The sequence below is a fragment of the Rhamphochromis longiceps genome, linkage group LG3 (genome assembly GCF_057381845.1).
Source record: "Rhamphochromis longiceps isolate RC_006_pf linkage group LG3, R_longiceps_female_GT1.1, whole genome shotgun sequence".
Lineage (NCBI taxonomy): Eukaryota > Metazoa > Chordata > Actinopteri > Cichliformes > Cichlidae > Rhamphochromis > Rhamphochromis longiceps.
In genome coordinates this window covers 31,137,206-31,155,210 of record NC_140559.1, presented here as the reverse complement: position 1 = coordinate 31,155,210, position 18,005 = coordinate 31,137,206, and the positions used below count along the sequence as shown (strand labels likewise).

At 43.7% G+C, this 18,005-nt stretch overlaps 1 protein-coding gene across 1 annotated transcript; it reads left to right on the top strand.

Annotated features, from left to right (window-relative positions):
• The first annotated feature begins 8,260 nt into the window (after window positions 1–8,260).
• On the top strand, window positions 8,261–11,854 carry LOC146674103 (uncharacterized). Its single transcript, XM_085401042.1, has 5 exons — window positions 8,261–8,306; window positions 9,546–9,763; window positions 9,858–10,934; window positions 11,049–11,217; window positions 11,728–11,854. Exons 2-5 carry the CDS (start codon window positions 9,553–9,555, stop codon window positions 11,852–11,854), a joined length of 1,584 nt encoding a protein of 527 aa, XP_085257168.1. The 5' UTR covers window positions 8,261–8,306; window positions 9,546–9,552.
• The last annotated feature ends 6,151 nt before the right edge of the window (window positions 11,855–18,005 follow it).

Sequence of the window (18,005 nt, the reverse complement as noted above, 5' to 3'; positions counted from 1 at the left end):
TTCAATTACGCCCATTGGCCACTCATTTCTTCTTGTTTGTTTGTCCTTGAGGAGAACAACATCTCCCTGTTTAATGTCAATGTTCTTGTGGTGCCACTTTTGACGAATTTGGAGGCTGTGCAAGTATTCCTTGCGCCATCTGCTCCAGAAGGTGTCTGCAAGGAACTGAACCCGCTTCCAATGGCTTCTGAGCATTTCTTTGGGTCCTACATCATCACAGATGGTGGGTACAACTCCATTCTTTTGTGTCAGCAGCATCGCCGGTGAGAGAATGTGAGGATGTTCTGGGTCTGATGATACTGGCAACAACGGTCGTGCATTCAGTATAGCTGTGACTTCCGCAAGAAATGTGATCAAGATCTCATGGGTGAGTTGAACACGACCAGTTTGCAGCAGCATGTTATCAAGTATTCGCCGTGCTAAACCAATCATCCGTTCCCATACTCCCCCCATGTGGGAAGAATGGGGAGGATTGAAAACCCAGGAACACTTCTGGTCCTGCAGAAAGTGTTGCACTTTGTCCTTCTCTGGTGCATTTGTGGCCATCTCTTTGTGAGCACCAATGAAATTAGTGCCGCAGTCCGAGCGCAGTTGTTTTGCGGGTCCTCGGAGGGCGAAGAAACGCCTCAGTGCATTAATGAAACTTGAAGAGCTCATCTCCTCCACTACTTCAATGTGGACAGCTCTTGTACACAGGCACGTGAATAATATTGCCCACCGCTTCCTGTTTGCTTGTCCCCCTCTTGTACGCCTTGTAGTTACTTCCCATGGGCCAAACATGTCCATGCCTACGTAAGAAAAGGGGGGCTCAACTTGGAGGCGATCTACGGGCAAATCACTCATTAATTGCTCTTCAAACTTCCCTCTCAGTTTCTTGCATGTCACACATTTACTTATGACTCTGCTAATACATCCTTTTCCTCCTACAATCCACAAGCCACTCTCTCGGACAGCGCCCTCTGTAAAATGCCTGCCTTGATGGCTTACTTTCTCATGGTGGTGGCGCACAAGGAGGGTAGTGATGTAGTGACTGCCTGGCAAGATAATAGGGTTGGTGTCTTTTACTCCCAGCCCCGCGCGATTAATGCGACCACCAATTCTCAGCAGATTGTCACTTCCAATCACAGGGTTTAGTTTTACCAGCGGGCTGTTTTTTGGGAGGTTCTGTTTTTCAGAGATCCGCTTTATCTCGTCTGCATATGTTTCAAACTGCACCTTTTTAATGATCATTGTCTCTGCTTGATCTAACAGTTCTGGGGTGATGGCCGTTTTACAGATGTGCCATCCTTTACAGTTTGGCTCAACGTTTGATTGTGAAAAGCATTGTGCGATGTGAATCAGGTTTGAAATGGTTTTCCGAAGTGAGCGCCATGTGGAGAAACGCTCCCAACGTCCTGAGCCCAAAACTTCCTTTGTTATGTTAGTGCAAAGTGTCTTTACCTCTGGGCGCACCTCTGCGTCGTTGTCTGGGTCCAGCAGTTTGTAATCAGTCTGCTCTAGATGGATGTATGAAGGGCACTGGAGAAACGCTGGACCTGTGAACCATGTCGTGTGTTCTAACTCAGCGGCTGGAACTGATCGTGAGCCGTGGTCAGCAGGATTCTGGTCGGTCGTAACGAAATGCCATTGCTCTGGAGTAGTTGACTCTCTAATACGACACACACGATTGTTTACATAGACATAAAAACGTCTGGATTGGTTGTGAATATAACCAAGAACCACCTTGCTGTCTGTATAGAAACTAGTTTTGTCTATGGGGTGATCAATCTCTTCACATATGACCTCTGCCATTTCAACCGCCATTACTGCGGCGCAGAGTTCGAGCCTAGGTACAGTGAGCTCTGGCTGTGGAGCGAGTCGTGCCTTACCTATGGCAAACCCAACCTCTGTCTTGCCATCCCCAGTGGTGACCTTGAGGTATGAAACTGCACATATTGCCTTCATGGACGCATCTGAAAAGACACAAAGTTCTACACATTTAGCCTGTAACAGTGACATCTTAGTGTAAGTGCGTGGAACGTTGACTTTGCTGAGGCATTGGAGGGACTGTTGCCATTCTATCCATCTGCCTCTCAGATCCTCTGGGAGAGGTGAGTCCCACTCTGTTGTCTGTAGCGACAACTCTCTTAGAAGCAGACGTCCTCGAACGGTGACTGGGGCCAAAAACCCAAGCGGGTCAAACACACTGTTCACAGTTGAAAGGACTCCTCTTCGTGTGTATGGCTTTTCAGCATGAGGAATGTGAAAAGTGAAATAGTCCTCCATTATATTCCACTTTATTCCAAGACTGCGCTGATCTGGGAGTTCATCCTTGAACAGATCCAGATTTTGGAGATCCTTGGCTCGGTCTTGAGGTGCGAATGCGTCCATCACTTCAACCTTATTTGATGCTATTTTTAAGAGGCGAAGGCTTGAGTCTGCTAGCATGTCTTGTGTCCGTTTCAGGAGGTCGATAGCATCCTGTCCGGTGGGGTCAGACTTTAAAGCATCATCCACATAAAAATCACGCTCAATGAAATTGCGGACATCTGACCCGTATTTGGCTTCTCCCTTTTGCGCGGCCCTCCTCAAACCATATGTGGCCACAGCAGGCGAGGGGCTGTTTCCAAATACATGCACGCACATTCTGTAATCCACGAGCTCTTTCTGTGGATCGTTGTCTTTGTGCCAGACAAACCTCAGTACATCTCTGCAGTCCTCACGCACCAGGAAGCAATAGAACATCTGCTGGATATCTGCGGTTACTGCGACTGGATGTTTTCTGAACCTCACTAGCACACCTAATAGACTGTTGTTCAGATTAGGTCCTGATAACAGCACTGTGTTGAGCGACATACCTTCAAACTGCGCGCTGGAGTCAAATACCACTCGGATTTGTGACGGCTTTTGAGGATGGTACACTCCGAAATAGGGCAGGTACCAACGCTCTTTGTTCTCTTGTACTGGGGGTGCGAGCTCCGCGTGCCCATTGTCCAACATTTTCTGCATAAAGTCTATCAGGTGAACTTTCATTTTTGGGTTTTTGTCTAGAGTTCGTTCAAGTGACTTGAGGCGACTGAGTGCGTAGCGGCGATTGTTAGGCAGCAATGCTCTGGGCTGGCGAAATGGCAGTGGAGCCACCCAGCTTTGTGACTCATCCTGGAAACACTCATTGTCCATGATATTCAGGAAGTGCAGATCTTCCATGGAGGGTGCAAGCTTATTGTCGTTCTTGGTCTGGCAGAAAACATTGTTTCCTATAGTTCTGTTTTGTGTTCTGTCCTTTATGTTTGAACCACCAAGTACTAAGTGTCGATTTAAGAGACTGGTGTCTGGCTTGACAGTAAAGTGGCTTTCGCACGGGGAAAAATGAGTTGGCCTTCCATCCGATAGAACGTGAGTCTTAAAGGTAGAGACCTGGGAAGGCTTATGAGTATTGCCTAAGCACACATCTCCTATTATCACCCAGCCTAAGTCCAGTCTCTGTGCGTATGGTGCATTGTGCGGACCATTGATCTGACTGCGCACTTTGTGAACTCTCAAAATGTCTCTTCCAAGCAACAGCAAAATGTCTGCACCACTGTCTAAGGGTGGTATTTTGTGTGCTATGCCTTTGAGGTGACTGTGTGCATAAGCCGCGGAGGGAGTGGGAATTTCCTCTCTTTTGTTAGGAATCATGTTGCATTCAATTAACATGGGCAGCTGAATAGCGAGGGAGCTATCGATTGCCTCTATCATATACCCAGAGGCTCTTCTGCCAGAAGTGAGACCTACGCCACTGCATGTCTGGAGGGTGTATGGCTCTGCCTTACCATTAACCTCGAACATGTCAAAAAACTCAGAGCGTGCTAGTGAAACGTTACTCTGGTCATCTAGCATGACGTACATTCTCTGGTGTTTACTAGGATCGTTGGCAGGGTAAACGTTAACTAGGCATATTTTTGAGCAAGATTTCCCAGAAAATCCTTCCCCACATACCTCAGTGCAACTTGAAACAACTGCAGTCTCTTTTAATTCTCGTTTCTCCCCGCTGTGACTTGTTGCAGGCTGAAGAGCTTTGGGAAGGTGGGGAACATCTGAATGCAGAGCTGTTGGGTGCTTATCACTGTTACATTCAGAGCATTTGATTTCTGCTTGACAGTCGCGAGCTACGTGTTTGTTAGAAGCGCAGCACTTGAAACAGATGTTGTGTTGCTTTAATATTGCCTTTCGTTCCTGAATTGGCTTTTCTCTGAAACTTCTGCACTGTTGTAAGGCGTGAGGTTTGTTGTGCACAGGACAACATTTGTCCGGTCCTTCCTCAGATATGGCTATAACATTGGTTTTATGCACTGAAACTGACCTGCGGTTGTTGCTTTAACCATCTCCAAGCTTGTCCCTTTTAACTCCGGAATTGCAGGTTGACAGCAGATTGAAGCTTGGGTCGTTGCGTGCCTTTGCTTGTGTCTGTATGAACTGTAAGAAGAACGTGAATGGAGGGAAGGTTACCCTGTGCCGCTGTTTGTAGTGTGAGCCTTCCATCATCCACTTGTCTTGTATCCCATACGGCAGCTTATCCACAATGGGAGCGACACCTCACGCTGTATCGAGATAGGAGAGTCCATGCAAGTACCCTTCTTGTTTCGCTGCATTTATCTCCTGCAACAGATCACTCAGCTCTCTTAGTTTTTGATTGTCTCTGGGCCCTATTTTAGGAAATTGATCAAGCTTGGTGAAAAGAGCACTTTCAATGGCTTCTGGCGACCCATAGATTTCTTCTAGTCTCTCCCAGATTAGCTCTAATGCCACAGCTGGGTTTGTTATGTTTACAGCTTTGATGCGATGTGCATGCTTGGTAGATTCTGCGCCAAGTGATTTTACAAGGAGGTCTATTTGTTCAGACGCCCTAAGCTCTAGAGTGTCAATGGCGTTGATGAAAGATGACTTCCAAGATAAATAGTTCTCCGGCTTGTCATCAAACTTGGTGAGTTCAGAGGTTAACAACTGACTTCTCATTAAATATTTGGCAAGCTCATTAGAGTCCCTAGAGGAATTTGGATCTGGAGGGTAGTACCGAAAACGTCCAGCAGAGGGTGGTGTAAACCCTGGTGAGACATGGCTGAGGTGCTGCTGATAGTTAACAGAGTAACTGTTGTCCTTGCCTTTCAGGTGAGTAATCTCTTTGATCAGGGGGTCTGAGGGAGCCATAGTCCTTTGGTGCTGAGGGCAGTTCATCCGGTGACATGTCCGGTGGCTTAGGTCGATTTGCATACTCGCCTTTTCCTATTTTGACGTCCTTTGATTTGACTGAATCACTGCGTGCCTGATGCATATTGACATAGTCTGTAGTTCGCTCATGAGAACTCTGTGTCTCCTTTGGTAAGCTCAGGTGCTCATCACTCATGTCAAAACTTGCAACAGCAGACTCCAAGACAGCTGCTTCAGCGGCTGCGGCCTCAGCTTCACTTTCTTTTGCTAGAACATCAAGCTTTGCATCTAATTTGGCTCTTTCTACTTTAAACTCAACTTCCTTCTTTGCAAACTCAGCTCTTTTTTGGGCAGCTTCAGCTTTAGCGCGGGCAGTAGCGGCGGCTAACATTACACTTGCAGTGGAAGAGCGGCTAGATTTCTTTGACGTCGTGGATCTTACTTCATATCCTTCTTTCTCCATCTTTAAGCTGATTGAATGCACATTTATGCTGACTTGGTGTCACTGCGTCTGTCGTGCTGGTCTGGATACAGCGTGTAACAATGCAGTCTTCATCGTTGTAGTAGGGTGTCCCTTTTCACTGTACTGGCCTCGTAGAACCACTTTCTACTATCCAGGAGTTAAACACCTCCACACAAAAGTCACTGACGCCAGAGTGGGTTTAGACTTTGCTTTATATGGCAGGTGTGAAACTGTAACAACAAAATACAGTATATATGAGTGACAAATTAAATAATTACTTGAGGAGCTGCGTGACCAAGTGCTAATGCTAACACCAAACAACTGTCTACGAACCATAAATTAGCACGCGTAAAACAGCATCTAATTAACTGCTATTAATCAACATAAAAGTGCCAAACAATAATGCATACTCACAGGGAATGCCTTTTTATCAGCCTTTCACAGCATAGATCACATTCAGTCGATTGTCTGATTCTTTCTTACACTTCCCCCGTCTGCACACGGACCATGCCTTTCTCTTAAAGGGCCAGTGCACTAATCAAACAAATCAAACATGTACAAATTTGACAACAGTCAGAACAAGAAGTCTTCCAGGAATAATGTCTCTTCGTTTTATTATGTTCACATTTGAGTCTTTAAAAAAGATACCAACTCCATCTGCACTATCCTCCCCGATTGAAATTGAGTGCCCCGGACACCACATTTGAGTTAGTGCAGATATATCATTGTCACTTTTCAGTCTCATCTCTTGTAGGCAGAGAATTTCATAATTTAGCTTTAATAAATTTTCAACTTTCCTTTTTCTGTATCTTTCTGATTGTAACCCTCTAACATTCCATGTTATTATTTTAAGAGTACTCATATTTATGTAATAGGAGGTTATTCGGTAGAGGGAGGGAACATTGTAGATTCAACATTACCTTGCGAAGGGCTGGATCGATTGTCTTTTCTCTTATCTCTGCTATAAGACGCCATCGAGACACTTCTTTTCCTTCCCCCTTTTGTTGTTTCATTGACCAACTCCTCCATTGCAGGATGCTGTTTGTTAAGAAAAATCCCTGTTTGTGGATCCACATCATCTCGTCTTGCAGGATCATCTGTAGGAGAAATCTCCACAGGAGTCGAAATGGGTGATTCTTCACTATCACTTGCACTTAGGTAGCTTTCTGATTAATTTTCTTCCTCGCTTTCCCTTCGCTCGTCATCGCTCTCACTTTCCACATCAGAGGTTTGTGAGAAGGATTGGTCTCCCGGTTCTTCTCCACTTTTTACTGTTATTTCTTCAAGTTGTCTTGAGAGCGTCAAATCCTCCTCTATGTTGTTATTGTCTGTCTGCGGCTCTGTTACTCCTGGAAGATTTGTTGTGGTACAGTTACCGGGTTCTTGTCCTGAAACAGCGTCAGGGACAGCCAATGGATTTATTAAACGATCATATTGCAGAGGGCAGGTCTGTGTCATGTCCAGTAAGTGGTTGTAAGCATATGTTTACAAAAAAGTCATCATTTACTTCTCACATGTGTAGGAAGCATAAAGCTTGTTCCCCAGATGGTATTGATGACATGTACAAGGAATCTCATCCTCAGCCCCCAAATGACAGTACAGAATATTCAGAAAACACACATGAAGCCATGCCATCTGCTAGTTCAGCCAGTGATATGCCAGAGAAGGATAGTCATTCTTATCTCAGAAACATGTGTCTCTTTTACCTTAAACTGCAAGGACAGCTGCTAATTCCTGCCTCTACTATACAGAGTATTGCTGAGAAAATGCAGAATGTGCACGAATTGGGTCAAGCCTACACAATTAATAAGGTAAGTTGTTTACTAAAAAATGAAATGAACCTATCAGATGAAGCAGTCACTAAAATCTGTGACAAGAGTCAGATTTGTTCTCTGCTTGCCATCAGGGACAACTAGGAACAACACACACCAGAAATCAAACATTCAAAAAAATGTTTAAATGCACAGAACCCAAGAAAGTGCCATTGGGAATGGATGAAAACATGACAGAAAAATGTGCTTACTACATACCAGTTGGAGAAACCCTGAAGAGCTTTTTAGAGTCACAGTTATGGATTAATACACAGTCACAACAGTTTGGGGGTCCTGATGTAGAAATTTTTAAGGATTTATATGATGGCAAAATTTTCAAATGTCACCAGTTCTTTAATGAAAACCCTGAAAGCCTCAAACTGATTTTGTACCAAGATTCATTTGAGGTAGTGAATCCCCTGGGTTCTGCTAAAAAGGCACACAAACTTCTTGCATTCTATCTGTCATTAGCAAATTTACCCATTCATTTGCGTTCAAATACAGATAACATGTTTTTAGTCTTGTTGTGTGTTGAGAATGACTTCAAGCGTTTTGGAATAGCCAAAGTTTTCTCAGAGTTGTTGGCAGATCTGAAATCCTTGGAGACAGATGGAATAGATGTAGATGGAGAAACAGTAAAAGGGGGTCTTTACTGTATTGCTGGGGACAACTTGGGTTCTCATTGCATAGGAGGGTTTACAGAAAACTTCAGCTGCTCTCAATATTTTTGCAGGTACTGTGAAGTAACACGAAGGGAGTTTTATGCTGATCCGAATGCCTGTGGTCCTCCACGCACTCCAGAGACATATGACGGGGCTGTTGCTGATCTCCAGTCTGAAACTATCCAAGACGTCAGAGGAATAAAGGTAAACTCCATCTTCAATACCCTTCAGTCTTTTCATGTATCCCAGCCTGGTCTCCCACCTTGTCTAGGTCATGACCTCTTTGAAGGAGTTGTGTCATATGATCTAGCACTGTACCTGAAGAACATTATAAAAAAGAAAAAATGGTTCACATACTCCCTTTTAAACAGACGCATTAAACAGTTTAAATATAAAGGATCCGAAGCACTTACAAAGCCATGTACTGTCAAACCTGACGGATCCAAATTATCAGGGCAAGCCGTTCAAAACTGGAACCTTTTGAGATTGCTGCCAGTTTTGATTGGTGACAAAGTACAAAACCATGAGGATGAAGTATGGCAGTTAGCTCTCCAGTTGAAAGACATTGTGGATCTTATTTGTGCTCAGAGCATTTCCTTGTCCCAGATAGCATTCGCTGACATTTTGATCCAAGAATATTTGGAGATGAGAGAGATGTTGTTTCCTGGAATTAAACTAAAACCCAAGCACCACTGTTTGCGCCATTATTCAGCACTGTTGTTGAAATTTGGTCCATTGATGAGGTTATGGACGCTTAGGTTTGAATGTAAACACAGTTACTTCAAAAGATGTGCCAGACACTTGAAAAGCTTCAAAAATATTTGTCAAACTTTGTCAACACGTCATCAGATGTATCAGGCTTATCTTTTAGCAGGGCAAGAATGCCGTGAACTGCTGCAAGTCAAGGAGAGCTGTGCGTTTTATCCCAACCTCTACAGTGACACTATTCAGCATGCGGTCAGGGAGTTAGCTTTTTCAGAAAGCAATACCACAGTTACCACAGACATTCAGTACAAGGGCACTGCATATAAAAAGGGACAGTTTCTTGTGTACAGAAATGACGAGTGTATGGAGTTTGGTGAACTTCTACTCATCTTGATTCAAAATGACACATCTGTGTATGTTCTAATGGATATCCACAAAGGCATCTTCCTCTCAGAATACCATCTGTATTCTGTGACAAAGGACAGTCTTGGGTTACAGTGTATCAACATTAATGACCTGCCTGATTTCTATCCTTTGGTATCATACATTCTTGAAGGATACCGAATCATTCCACTAAAGCATAGTATTGTGGCAAAATAATGTCCAACTAATAGCTCACTTCTCACTGTAAATAGTTTAACATTAATATAAGTGTCACCTGATCCATACCCTGCTCCATCAAGTGTATGAGCTGTATGTGATTTTCTATTTTGTTTGGATGTGGCATTTCTTCTTCAGTGCAAGTATGAGTGACTCAGAGCGAACCTTCCTAGATGTCGCCATCACGGAAGTCCTACCAGAACTTCAAGCTGTGAACAAAAACATCCTGGAGGAGCACTTGCAGTCCATTGGAGTTGAGACAAGTGATGATCTACGCTTCGTAACGGAGGCAGATTTGATGACAGCATTAAGACCTGTACAAGCAAGAAAGCTTCTTTCTGCTTGGAAACAGAAATGTAAGTAAAAACAACTATTCAAACTCAAAAGCAGAGATGGTCATGAACAGACATACAGTGTGAATCATAATTGTATTTGTTTTGTAATTGAAAGACCAAACTCCAGAGAACAGCTCGCTATCATCTGTGGAAGCCTCATCAACCCAGTCGCTGTCATTGCTCTCACTTTCACCCCAAAGTCTATCGTCGACCTCCTCCAGCAGCCCAGGATGTGACACACAATGGGATGACAACTTTGAAATTCCATGGAGTAAACTTCCTGCAGAAGTGATGCATTTTCTTGAGAGGGGGAAAAGGCCTCGCCCAAAACTGAGGAGGCAAATGGTCCGGATTGTTGTGACTGAGATGATGGAAAAATGCCCACATGTAGGTAGAAAACATTCAATTGACGTTGCAAGAAAAATGGTGGCAAAATATCCCAATTCTCTGCAAGATTTAATAGAGGGTGATATTGTTGGTGCAGGCTACCTTTCACTTGTCAAACAGTTGCAGAACAGAATTGAAAATGTAAGGCGCACTTCAACACCCAAAATAAGAAAAAGAAAACATCAGACTGACTCAGACCACACAGACGAGATCCCTTTAGAAGAAAGAGCAGCCATGCAGGATACATACGGGTGCATTAAATGGAATGTAGAATTTCTGCCTCTTGAAGAAACTCCAGAGAGCCAACAGCAAAAGATGGAAAAACTCAAGGTGATGTTCCAGCAAGCTGATGCCAATCCAGAAGAGGTAAAAAGTCTAATGAAGTCCACTTACTACACACAACGTCTGCATGTCAATCAGGGGAAAAGTATCAAATGCCTTAGGGAGGAGTGGCCGTTTTGGTTTGATGAACTTGGCATGTCTGTCCACTTCAAGGAACTTACTGGGATTGACCTCAAAGAGACATTCACACGTAATTTGGATTTGAAGGGGAAAAGGCTACTGGACTACTTGACCACAGTTGCTGTCAGCAAAAGCAAGGTGTTCCTTCAGACTTATGCAAGGCTTCAGAGGATGCGGGGACCGCAGAGTGGCTGCTCAGATGATGTGAAAGAGATGGTCCTGCTTCTGCTCAGCTACTTTGAAGAGAAGGAGGAGTCCATGCTTCTCTGTGTTGAAGATACATGTCTGGCAGATGAGGTACAACTGGAGCAAGTGTCTCTGACACCCACTATTATCGTGTGTGGTAAGTCTGTTTCATAGCTCTTTCTCTCTCTCTTTTTTTTTAAGTGCACTTTTTATAGAATGTCATGTGACTGCCGTGTTTATTGATATAACCTGTTAAATAATTTGTTGACAGGACAGTCCTGCTATTCCTCAAGAAGATACACGCTGAGTATTGATCGGAACCTCGTCAGCACAAACATATCCTCCTTCATTTCTGCACTGTGCCTCATGTTCGGGAGCTACTACAATTTCAACATCCATTATCCATGTGAGCTGGCTTCCACTTTAGAGTTTCTTCAGAGGCGAACAAATATGGCTTTGTTATACCTCATAACTGAGACTCTGGGATCTGGAGTCTGGCTTTGATGTGGTTCGAGTCCAGGTCTGGCTCTGAGTCTCGGTCGGCTTTGGAGCCGGTTTCAGTTGTTTTTTCTGTTTTTTGTTGTTGTTGTTTTTTTTTTTTTGTTTGTTTTTTTTTTTTAAAATACATTAACAGTCTGAATCCGGGTCCAAGCCTGGCCGAGACTCAGGGCTAGACCAAGCGTCAACTGACGTCTGACTACCTATAACCTTTGCTTTGGATTTTAACAATGCTAAAGTGTGACATATCACTGCAGAAGGGTGCCAATATTTTTGACCATGCATTGTTCACTTCCCCACAGCATTTTGGTTATACTTTGTCTTGAACGTGGTCATGGCCATGACTGTGTGTATATATGTATATACTTAATTTTTACTTACTTTGTACGTGTATTTTAACTGATCAATTATAAAAATGCTTAATAAACTTTTATATGATTGTTATTCTACAGGTGTTTCTTCTCCATAAACCCAGAAAAAGGAACCAAAGTAGAGAACAAAAACTCAAAGCGTCGTCTCAGTGTGAACCCTCGAGTCCTCACCCTGATTCAGGATCTCGCCGACCACGAGTGGCGCTAAGCCTAAATCTTGACTCTCTGTGGACTTTTAGTTTTACTTTGTTAATTTTGTTCCACAATGTGTACTGGAACCTTTTACTGGTCGAATGCATGAAGCCAATTCATGAAGATGTTCTTTCTTTGTAGGAATGTTCTTTATTTACATAAGAAAAGAAAAAAACAACATGCTGCTACTGCAGTGTTTTTAGACCACATGTGTAGGTGTGTTTCACCATGTGGTTTTGCTGATGTTTTCTTACCAGGGCCATGGTTGTGGTGACAGCAGGGTGCGTGTTGCGTTGCACGGTGATTATGATCATTTTTGGCACAATATGTGGGGTTTTTTTTGTTTTAAAGTCTTAACAGGTTATTTAACTTTTTCTGGTGGAGGGTCTAACAAATGCTTGTTTCATGAACATGGTTCTTGCTTTGCAGGAATGTTCCACAGCTTTTATAGCCGATATTTTGATTGAATTGTGTAGTTGCTGTGTGCCTTGCATATTGTGTTAGTTGGAAAAATGGATCCATTTGCTGTCATTTTGCGAATGTGGCTGCAAAATAAATTTCCCAAAAGTGATATTTTCCTCTCTTGTGTTTTCTCAAGATGTATTTTTGCATGTTTGGGTGTAGGTGTAGCAGTAAGAAATTTGCTGGGTTATGGTTAAAATTTTACATTAAAACATATAATATTCAGCATAGATTTTGTGTATAATTTACAGAGCAGCTCCATTTAATATGCACAGTTTCACCGTAGTTCTACCATTTTAAATTAGTTCTTTGTACGATATTTCCCTGTTAATTTTGCAGTTAATGATCCACAAAAAGCATTTATTACTTGTAAAAGATACAGGAAATAGTGTATTTATATATCACATCTATGTGTGAAATTAACTTCTTTTTCCTGTAGATTTAACAGTTTTAATCTGAGGTTCATTCACTGTAAATCAATTTACAAGTTGCATCTGTAAAGCGCTTTTACAGGAAGTCCCTGGTAACCCCAGCTGCCAGGGTTTTCCTGTAAAAACAGCACTTTTTTTTTTTTTTTTTTTACAGTGTATCTTCCCTTTGGCTTTACCTGCACAAATGCCAAGGTAGGTCTCCCCTGCGTAATTGCTTTTCCCTTCGTCCGGAGCACGCGCTGGGCTGTTCAAATCACGGACAAACAGTATCCCACATTCTTGATTTTTAGTTCACAAACACTTGTTGTAATGACTAACTACTCCTGACATTTTGGAGATGTTAGCTCTTTATACAGTAAAGTTACAGTGGGATACAAATAACATCAGGCTGATCCTGCCACAATTTGTTCCCCGTTCAAATCACGGACTAACAGGATCCCACAGCTGTTTATGTTTTTGAACCCATTTTGCACAGAGAGGCATTTTTTGAAAAATGTATTGATAGCAATGTTGAATATTATTACACAGGGAAAAAACAACTACATGTAAAATAATCACACTGTGATGCCTCTGCCTTTCTAAATGGAGGGACAGGAACTGCGTGTGTATATGTAAGCTGTAAAACCTGAAGATAGTCAGATTAACAGTATTTTGTCTCTATCTGCCATTCTGCAATTCATCTCATGTAAACAATAACGTGGCGCACAGCGTGACGTGAAAAAAGGCACATCCCTTTGATGTTGCGTGATAAACTCTGTATTCATCGTCCATGCATAAACGGTTGGAGGATGCGTTTGTGCGTGTGTGTGCGTGGGGGGGGGGGGTTCTTAATGAATTTTGAAGCCTCCTCAGGTGAAGAAAATCTGTGCCTTGCTCCATTATGTTTTATTTCTAGAGTGGCAGGGTAGAGCAGGGAGTATTCCACTCCTCTTTCCCTCAACTCCAACTTGATTTGTTTAAAGGACACACGCCGGTCCATGGTTAGTCAGGAGTAATCCGAAAAAAAACATTATCTTCGCCCCACGCCATAGAATCTGGCCTTTCTCTCTGGCCACCCGAAGAATGCATTCTTAAGCACATAATTACTTCAGTAACTTGAGAGAGCTGATCTAGATACAATATTGATGTCGAGCTTGTAGTTTTGGGGTCCTATGTTGGCTGAGAGAGTCCTGTGCCTCTACCTAGTCCACAAATAGAAAAAAAAATCTCTGGTGTTTGTTCACTGAGTCCTGAAAAATCTGTGGAGGGTCTCGTAGGCTGACAGATGTTGAGGTTTCCTTTTACTATGAAAAATAAACTGAGACCTGCTTTACAGTTAGGGTTTCCAGAGAGGATCTGCACACTCTGATACAGACATGCTCTGTTGAATAAGGGGTGACACCTTGCAGTGTGGTCAGAGTCAAAGACCAGCCATCGGTGATAAATGTCTGCTAACAGAATAGTTCTGGTGACTAACTTTGCTTCTGCAGATTTGTTGTTTGTTTGTATTGTTTGCTGCCCTGATTGGGGAGTCTCTTCTAACTGAGCTGGTCACACACTAAACCAACACATCACATAATGATGGTGACTGTGAAGTTCACCATGCAAGAAACGACAGAGTTTATATGTTCATACACAAATTTGTAGTAACCAAATCAGTTTACAATTAAATGTTTTAATTTTTTCTAACAGAAAATAAATGCAATAAGTTAAAAAGCCATAAATATTTCTTTATTCCACTAATCTGATCAGACACGTTGGTGAAGAATTACAGAATTTCCCCATGTTGTTCCTTACGTGTGAAAACACTGCACTGAAACTGATGGGAAATACAAAAGGTTTCTTCAACCTGATAGTAAAGTGTCAGACACAACAGTGTCTATGAATTCTAACACTGAAATGACATCAGGAGCTCACAAAGCTTTTAAATTAGAGTAACACTTAAGGTCAGTGGATTAGATTGAGGAGAGGAAATAATTCCACTGATCTCTGTTAGTTTCTGATCTTTCTTCTTTTTAAACTTTTTGAAAGTAGATGATGCAAACAAACTGTATCAGGCCTACCTCATAAGAATAAGAACATGTTACCTAATTATAGCCTTACTAGATCTCGTATTGTCTTTTTAAAGCCACACTTACAAACACAAAGTAAAAGAAGGTGAAGGAATTTATAAAAACAGAATTACAGATAAACTACTTACTGTTTTGGGCTCTCTGTCCTTCCCCTGGATGATAGGTTTGTGGTAGTGAAGCATGAATCTCTCTGGGGACTTTGTGTTTGAGTAAAAATTTGCCTGTTGTTCTTATGAACCCTGTGTCACATGTGTTTAGCTGGTTTCAGCTTCATGTTTGTTTTCTTTTTTGTCCCTGTCAAGTTTGTGCATCTTAGTCTCTGTCTCAGTGTTTGTTTCCTGTTTTATTTCTGTCTTATTTTGGCCCTTTGTGCATTTAGAATAGAATAGAATAGAATACTTTTATTTGTCAATTTCTTCAAATGTACTTGCCATACAAAGGAATTGAAATTACGTTTCACACTGTCCCATGCGTAGACATTGACAACAATAAGGTGCAGATGCACAACAAAAACAGCCCTAACAATAAAGTAATAAATAGTAATATAATAATATAAATAGTGCTAAAAGAAATACTAAAAATATATATATAGCAGCAGGTGTGTGCAATTGCAATGCAAGTCAGGAATGTTTTCAGTTCTTGGTTCAGAGAGTGTTTCTTTGTTGGAGAGTGTGCGTGGGTGAGGGGGAGTAGAGTCCAATCTGTCTTCCTATACTTCTGCCAATCTGGTGATTCTGCTGGCTGGGAGCCGGGAGGGAAGAGAGTTCAGCAGTCTCACAGCCTGGTGGATGAAGCTGTTGGTGAGCCTGGTAGTGCGGGAGTGGAGACTTCTGTATCTCTTTCCAGAGGGCAGGAGGCTGAACAGACAGTGCGCGGGGTGGGTTGCATCGTTGACAATTGTGATGGCTTTGCGGGTGAGGCGAGTGGTGTAAATGTCTTGCAGGGAGGGGAGTGGTACACCAACTATCCTCTCAGCTGTTCTCACAATGCGTTGTAGAGCTTTTCTGTTATAGTCAGTGCAGCTACCGCCCCACACAGTGATGCAGCTGGAGAGGATACTTTCAATAGTGCCTCTGTAGAATGTAGTCAGGATGGGTGGTGGAGCACTTGCCCGCTTGAGTTTGCGCAGGAAGTAGAGGCGCTGTTGTGTTTTCTTGGCCAGTGATGCTGTGCTGGTGGTCCAAGAGAGGTCCTCACTGATGTGCACCCCCAGGAACTTGGTGCTGCTCACCCTCTCCACCGCAGCGCCGTCGATGGTCAATGGGGGGTGACAGGTGTGGCCTCTCTGGAAGTTGACAATAATCTCCTTGGTCTTACTGACATTTAGCAGGAGGTTGTTGTCTCTGCACCACGTGGTCAGGAGCTCAACCTCTTTCCTGTAGTGGGTCTCATCGCCCTTGGTGATGAGCCCCACCAGCGTTGTGTCGTCCGCAAACTTCACAAGGTGGTTGGAGCTGTAGGTTGGTGTGCAGTCATGTGTCAACAGGGTGAAGAGCAGAGGACTGAGCACACAGCCTTGTGGAGCCCCCGTGCTCAGGGTGATGCTGTTTGAGACCTTGTTGCCCACACGCACCGCTTGAGGCCTCTGGCTGAGGAAATCCAGCAGCCAGTTGCAGAGGGAGGTGCTGAGGCCCAGTCTGTCCAGTTTACAGATGAGTTGTTGTGGTATTATGGTGTTGAATGCTGCGCTAAAGTCTATGAACAGCATTCTCACATATGAGTCTTTCTTGTCCAGATGAGTTAGGGCTGGGTGGAGGGCAGAGCAGATTGCATCCTCTGTGGATCGTTTCGCTCTGTATGCGAACTGGTGTGGGTCCAGGGTGGGAGGTAGGGTGGATTTGATGTGTGACATGACTAGTCGTTCAAAGCACTTCATAATAATGGGTGTCAGTGCCACGGGGCGGTAGTCATTGAAACAGGCTGGGGATGGTTTCTTTGGCACAGGTATGATGGTGGCAGTCTTGAAGCATGATGGAACAGTGGCTTGCCTCAGGGAGGTGTTAAAGATGTCTGTGAAGACATTCTTCAGCTCCTCTGCGCAGTCTTTCAGCACACTACCAGGGATGTTATCTGGACCCGCTGCTTTCCGGGCGTTGATGGTGATGAGTGTCCTCTTCACGCTGGCAGCAGACAGGCACAGAGGCTGGTCGTGTGGAGGTGGTGGTGTTTTCTGTGGGCGTGTTTTCTGTGGGCGTGTGTTGTTCTGTGCTTCAAATCGTGCAAAGAAGCTGTTCAGGTTGTTGAGCAGAGTGGTGTCGCTCTCACAGCTACGCGCTACAGGCTTGTAGTCTGTAATAGCCTGGATGCCTTGCTGTAGGCTTCTTGCGTCCTTGCTATCATTGAAGTGGGAGGTTATTTTGTGTGTGTAGTCCTGTTTCGCTTTCCTGATGCCACGGGACAGGTTGGCTCTCGCTGTTCTCAGGCCTATTTCATCCCCAGCTCTGAAGGCCTTGTCTCTGGCCTTCAGCAGCCTGTGGACATCTCCTGTTAGCCATGGCTTCCGGTTGGCTCGAGTTGTGATACTTTTCACTTGTGTTACATCATCAATGCATTTGGTGATGTATGAGCTCACCGTGTCTGTGTACTCCTCGATGTCTATGATGTTATTGTAGGTGGCTGCTTCCTTGAATATGTCCCAATCAGTTGACCCAAAGCAGTCTTGAAGAGCAGAGGTGGCCTCCTGTGGCCACACTCTTATCTCTTTCATAACAGGTTTGATGACCTTCACTCTCTGTCTGTATGCTGGCATTAGCATAACAGTGAGGTGATCAGAGGTGCCGATGTGGGGGAGGGGGATGGCTTTGTATGCTCCTTTTTCCTGTGTGTAGACCAAGTCCAATATGTTGTCTCCCCTTGTTGGAAAATGTACATGCTGATGAAACTTTGGGAGAACAGTTTTAAGATCAGCATGATTAAAGTCTCCTGCGAGGATGATGAAACCGTCTGGGTGTGCTGTTTGTTGCTCACTGATGGCCTGATACAGTTCGTTCAGCGCCGCATTTCTATCGCTGTTGTTGCTAGATGGAGGTATATAGGTAGCGACCAACAAGATCGAACTTACCTCCCTGGGCAAATAGAAAGGGCGACACTTCACGATCATGAACTCCGCCAGTGATGAGCAGTGTTTGCGTACTACAGTGGCATCACGACACCACTCGTCACGGATGTAAACACAGACCCCGCCACCTCGGGTCTTGCCTCCGTCTACGAGAGCCCTGTCGGC

Excerpts from the sequence above, each read along its gene's own strand:
- LOC146674103 (XM_085401042.1), top strand. The coding sequence starts at position 9,553 with ATGAGTGACTCAGAGCGAACCTTCCTAGATGTCGCCATCACGGAAGTC. Across the intron at positions 9,764-9,857 it reads TTCTGCTTGGAAACAGAAAT|ACCAAACTCCAGAGAACAGC; the intron begins GTAAGTAAAAAC and ends TGTAATTGAAAG. Across the intron at positions 11,218-11,727 it reads ACTTTAGAGTTTCTTCAGAG|GTGTTTCTTCTCCATAAACC; the intron begins GCGAACAAATAT and ends GTTATTCTACAG.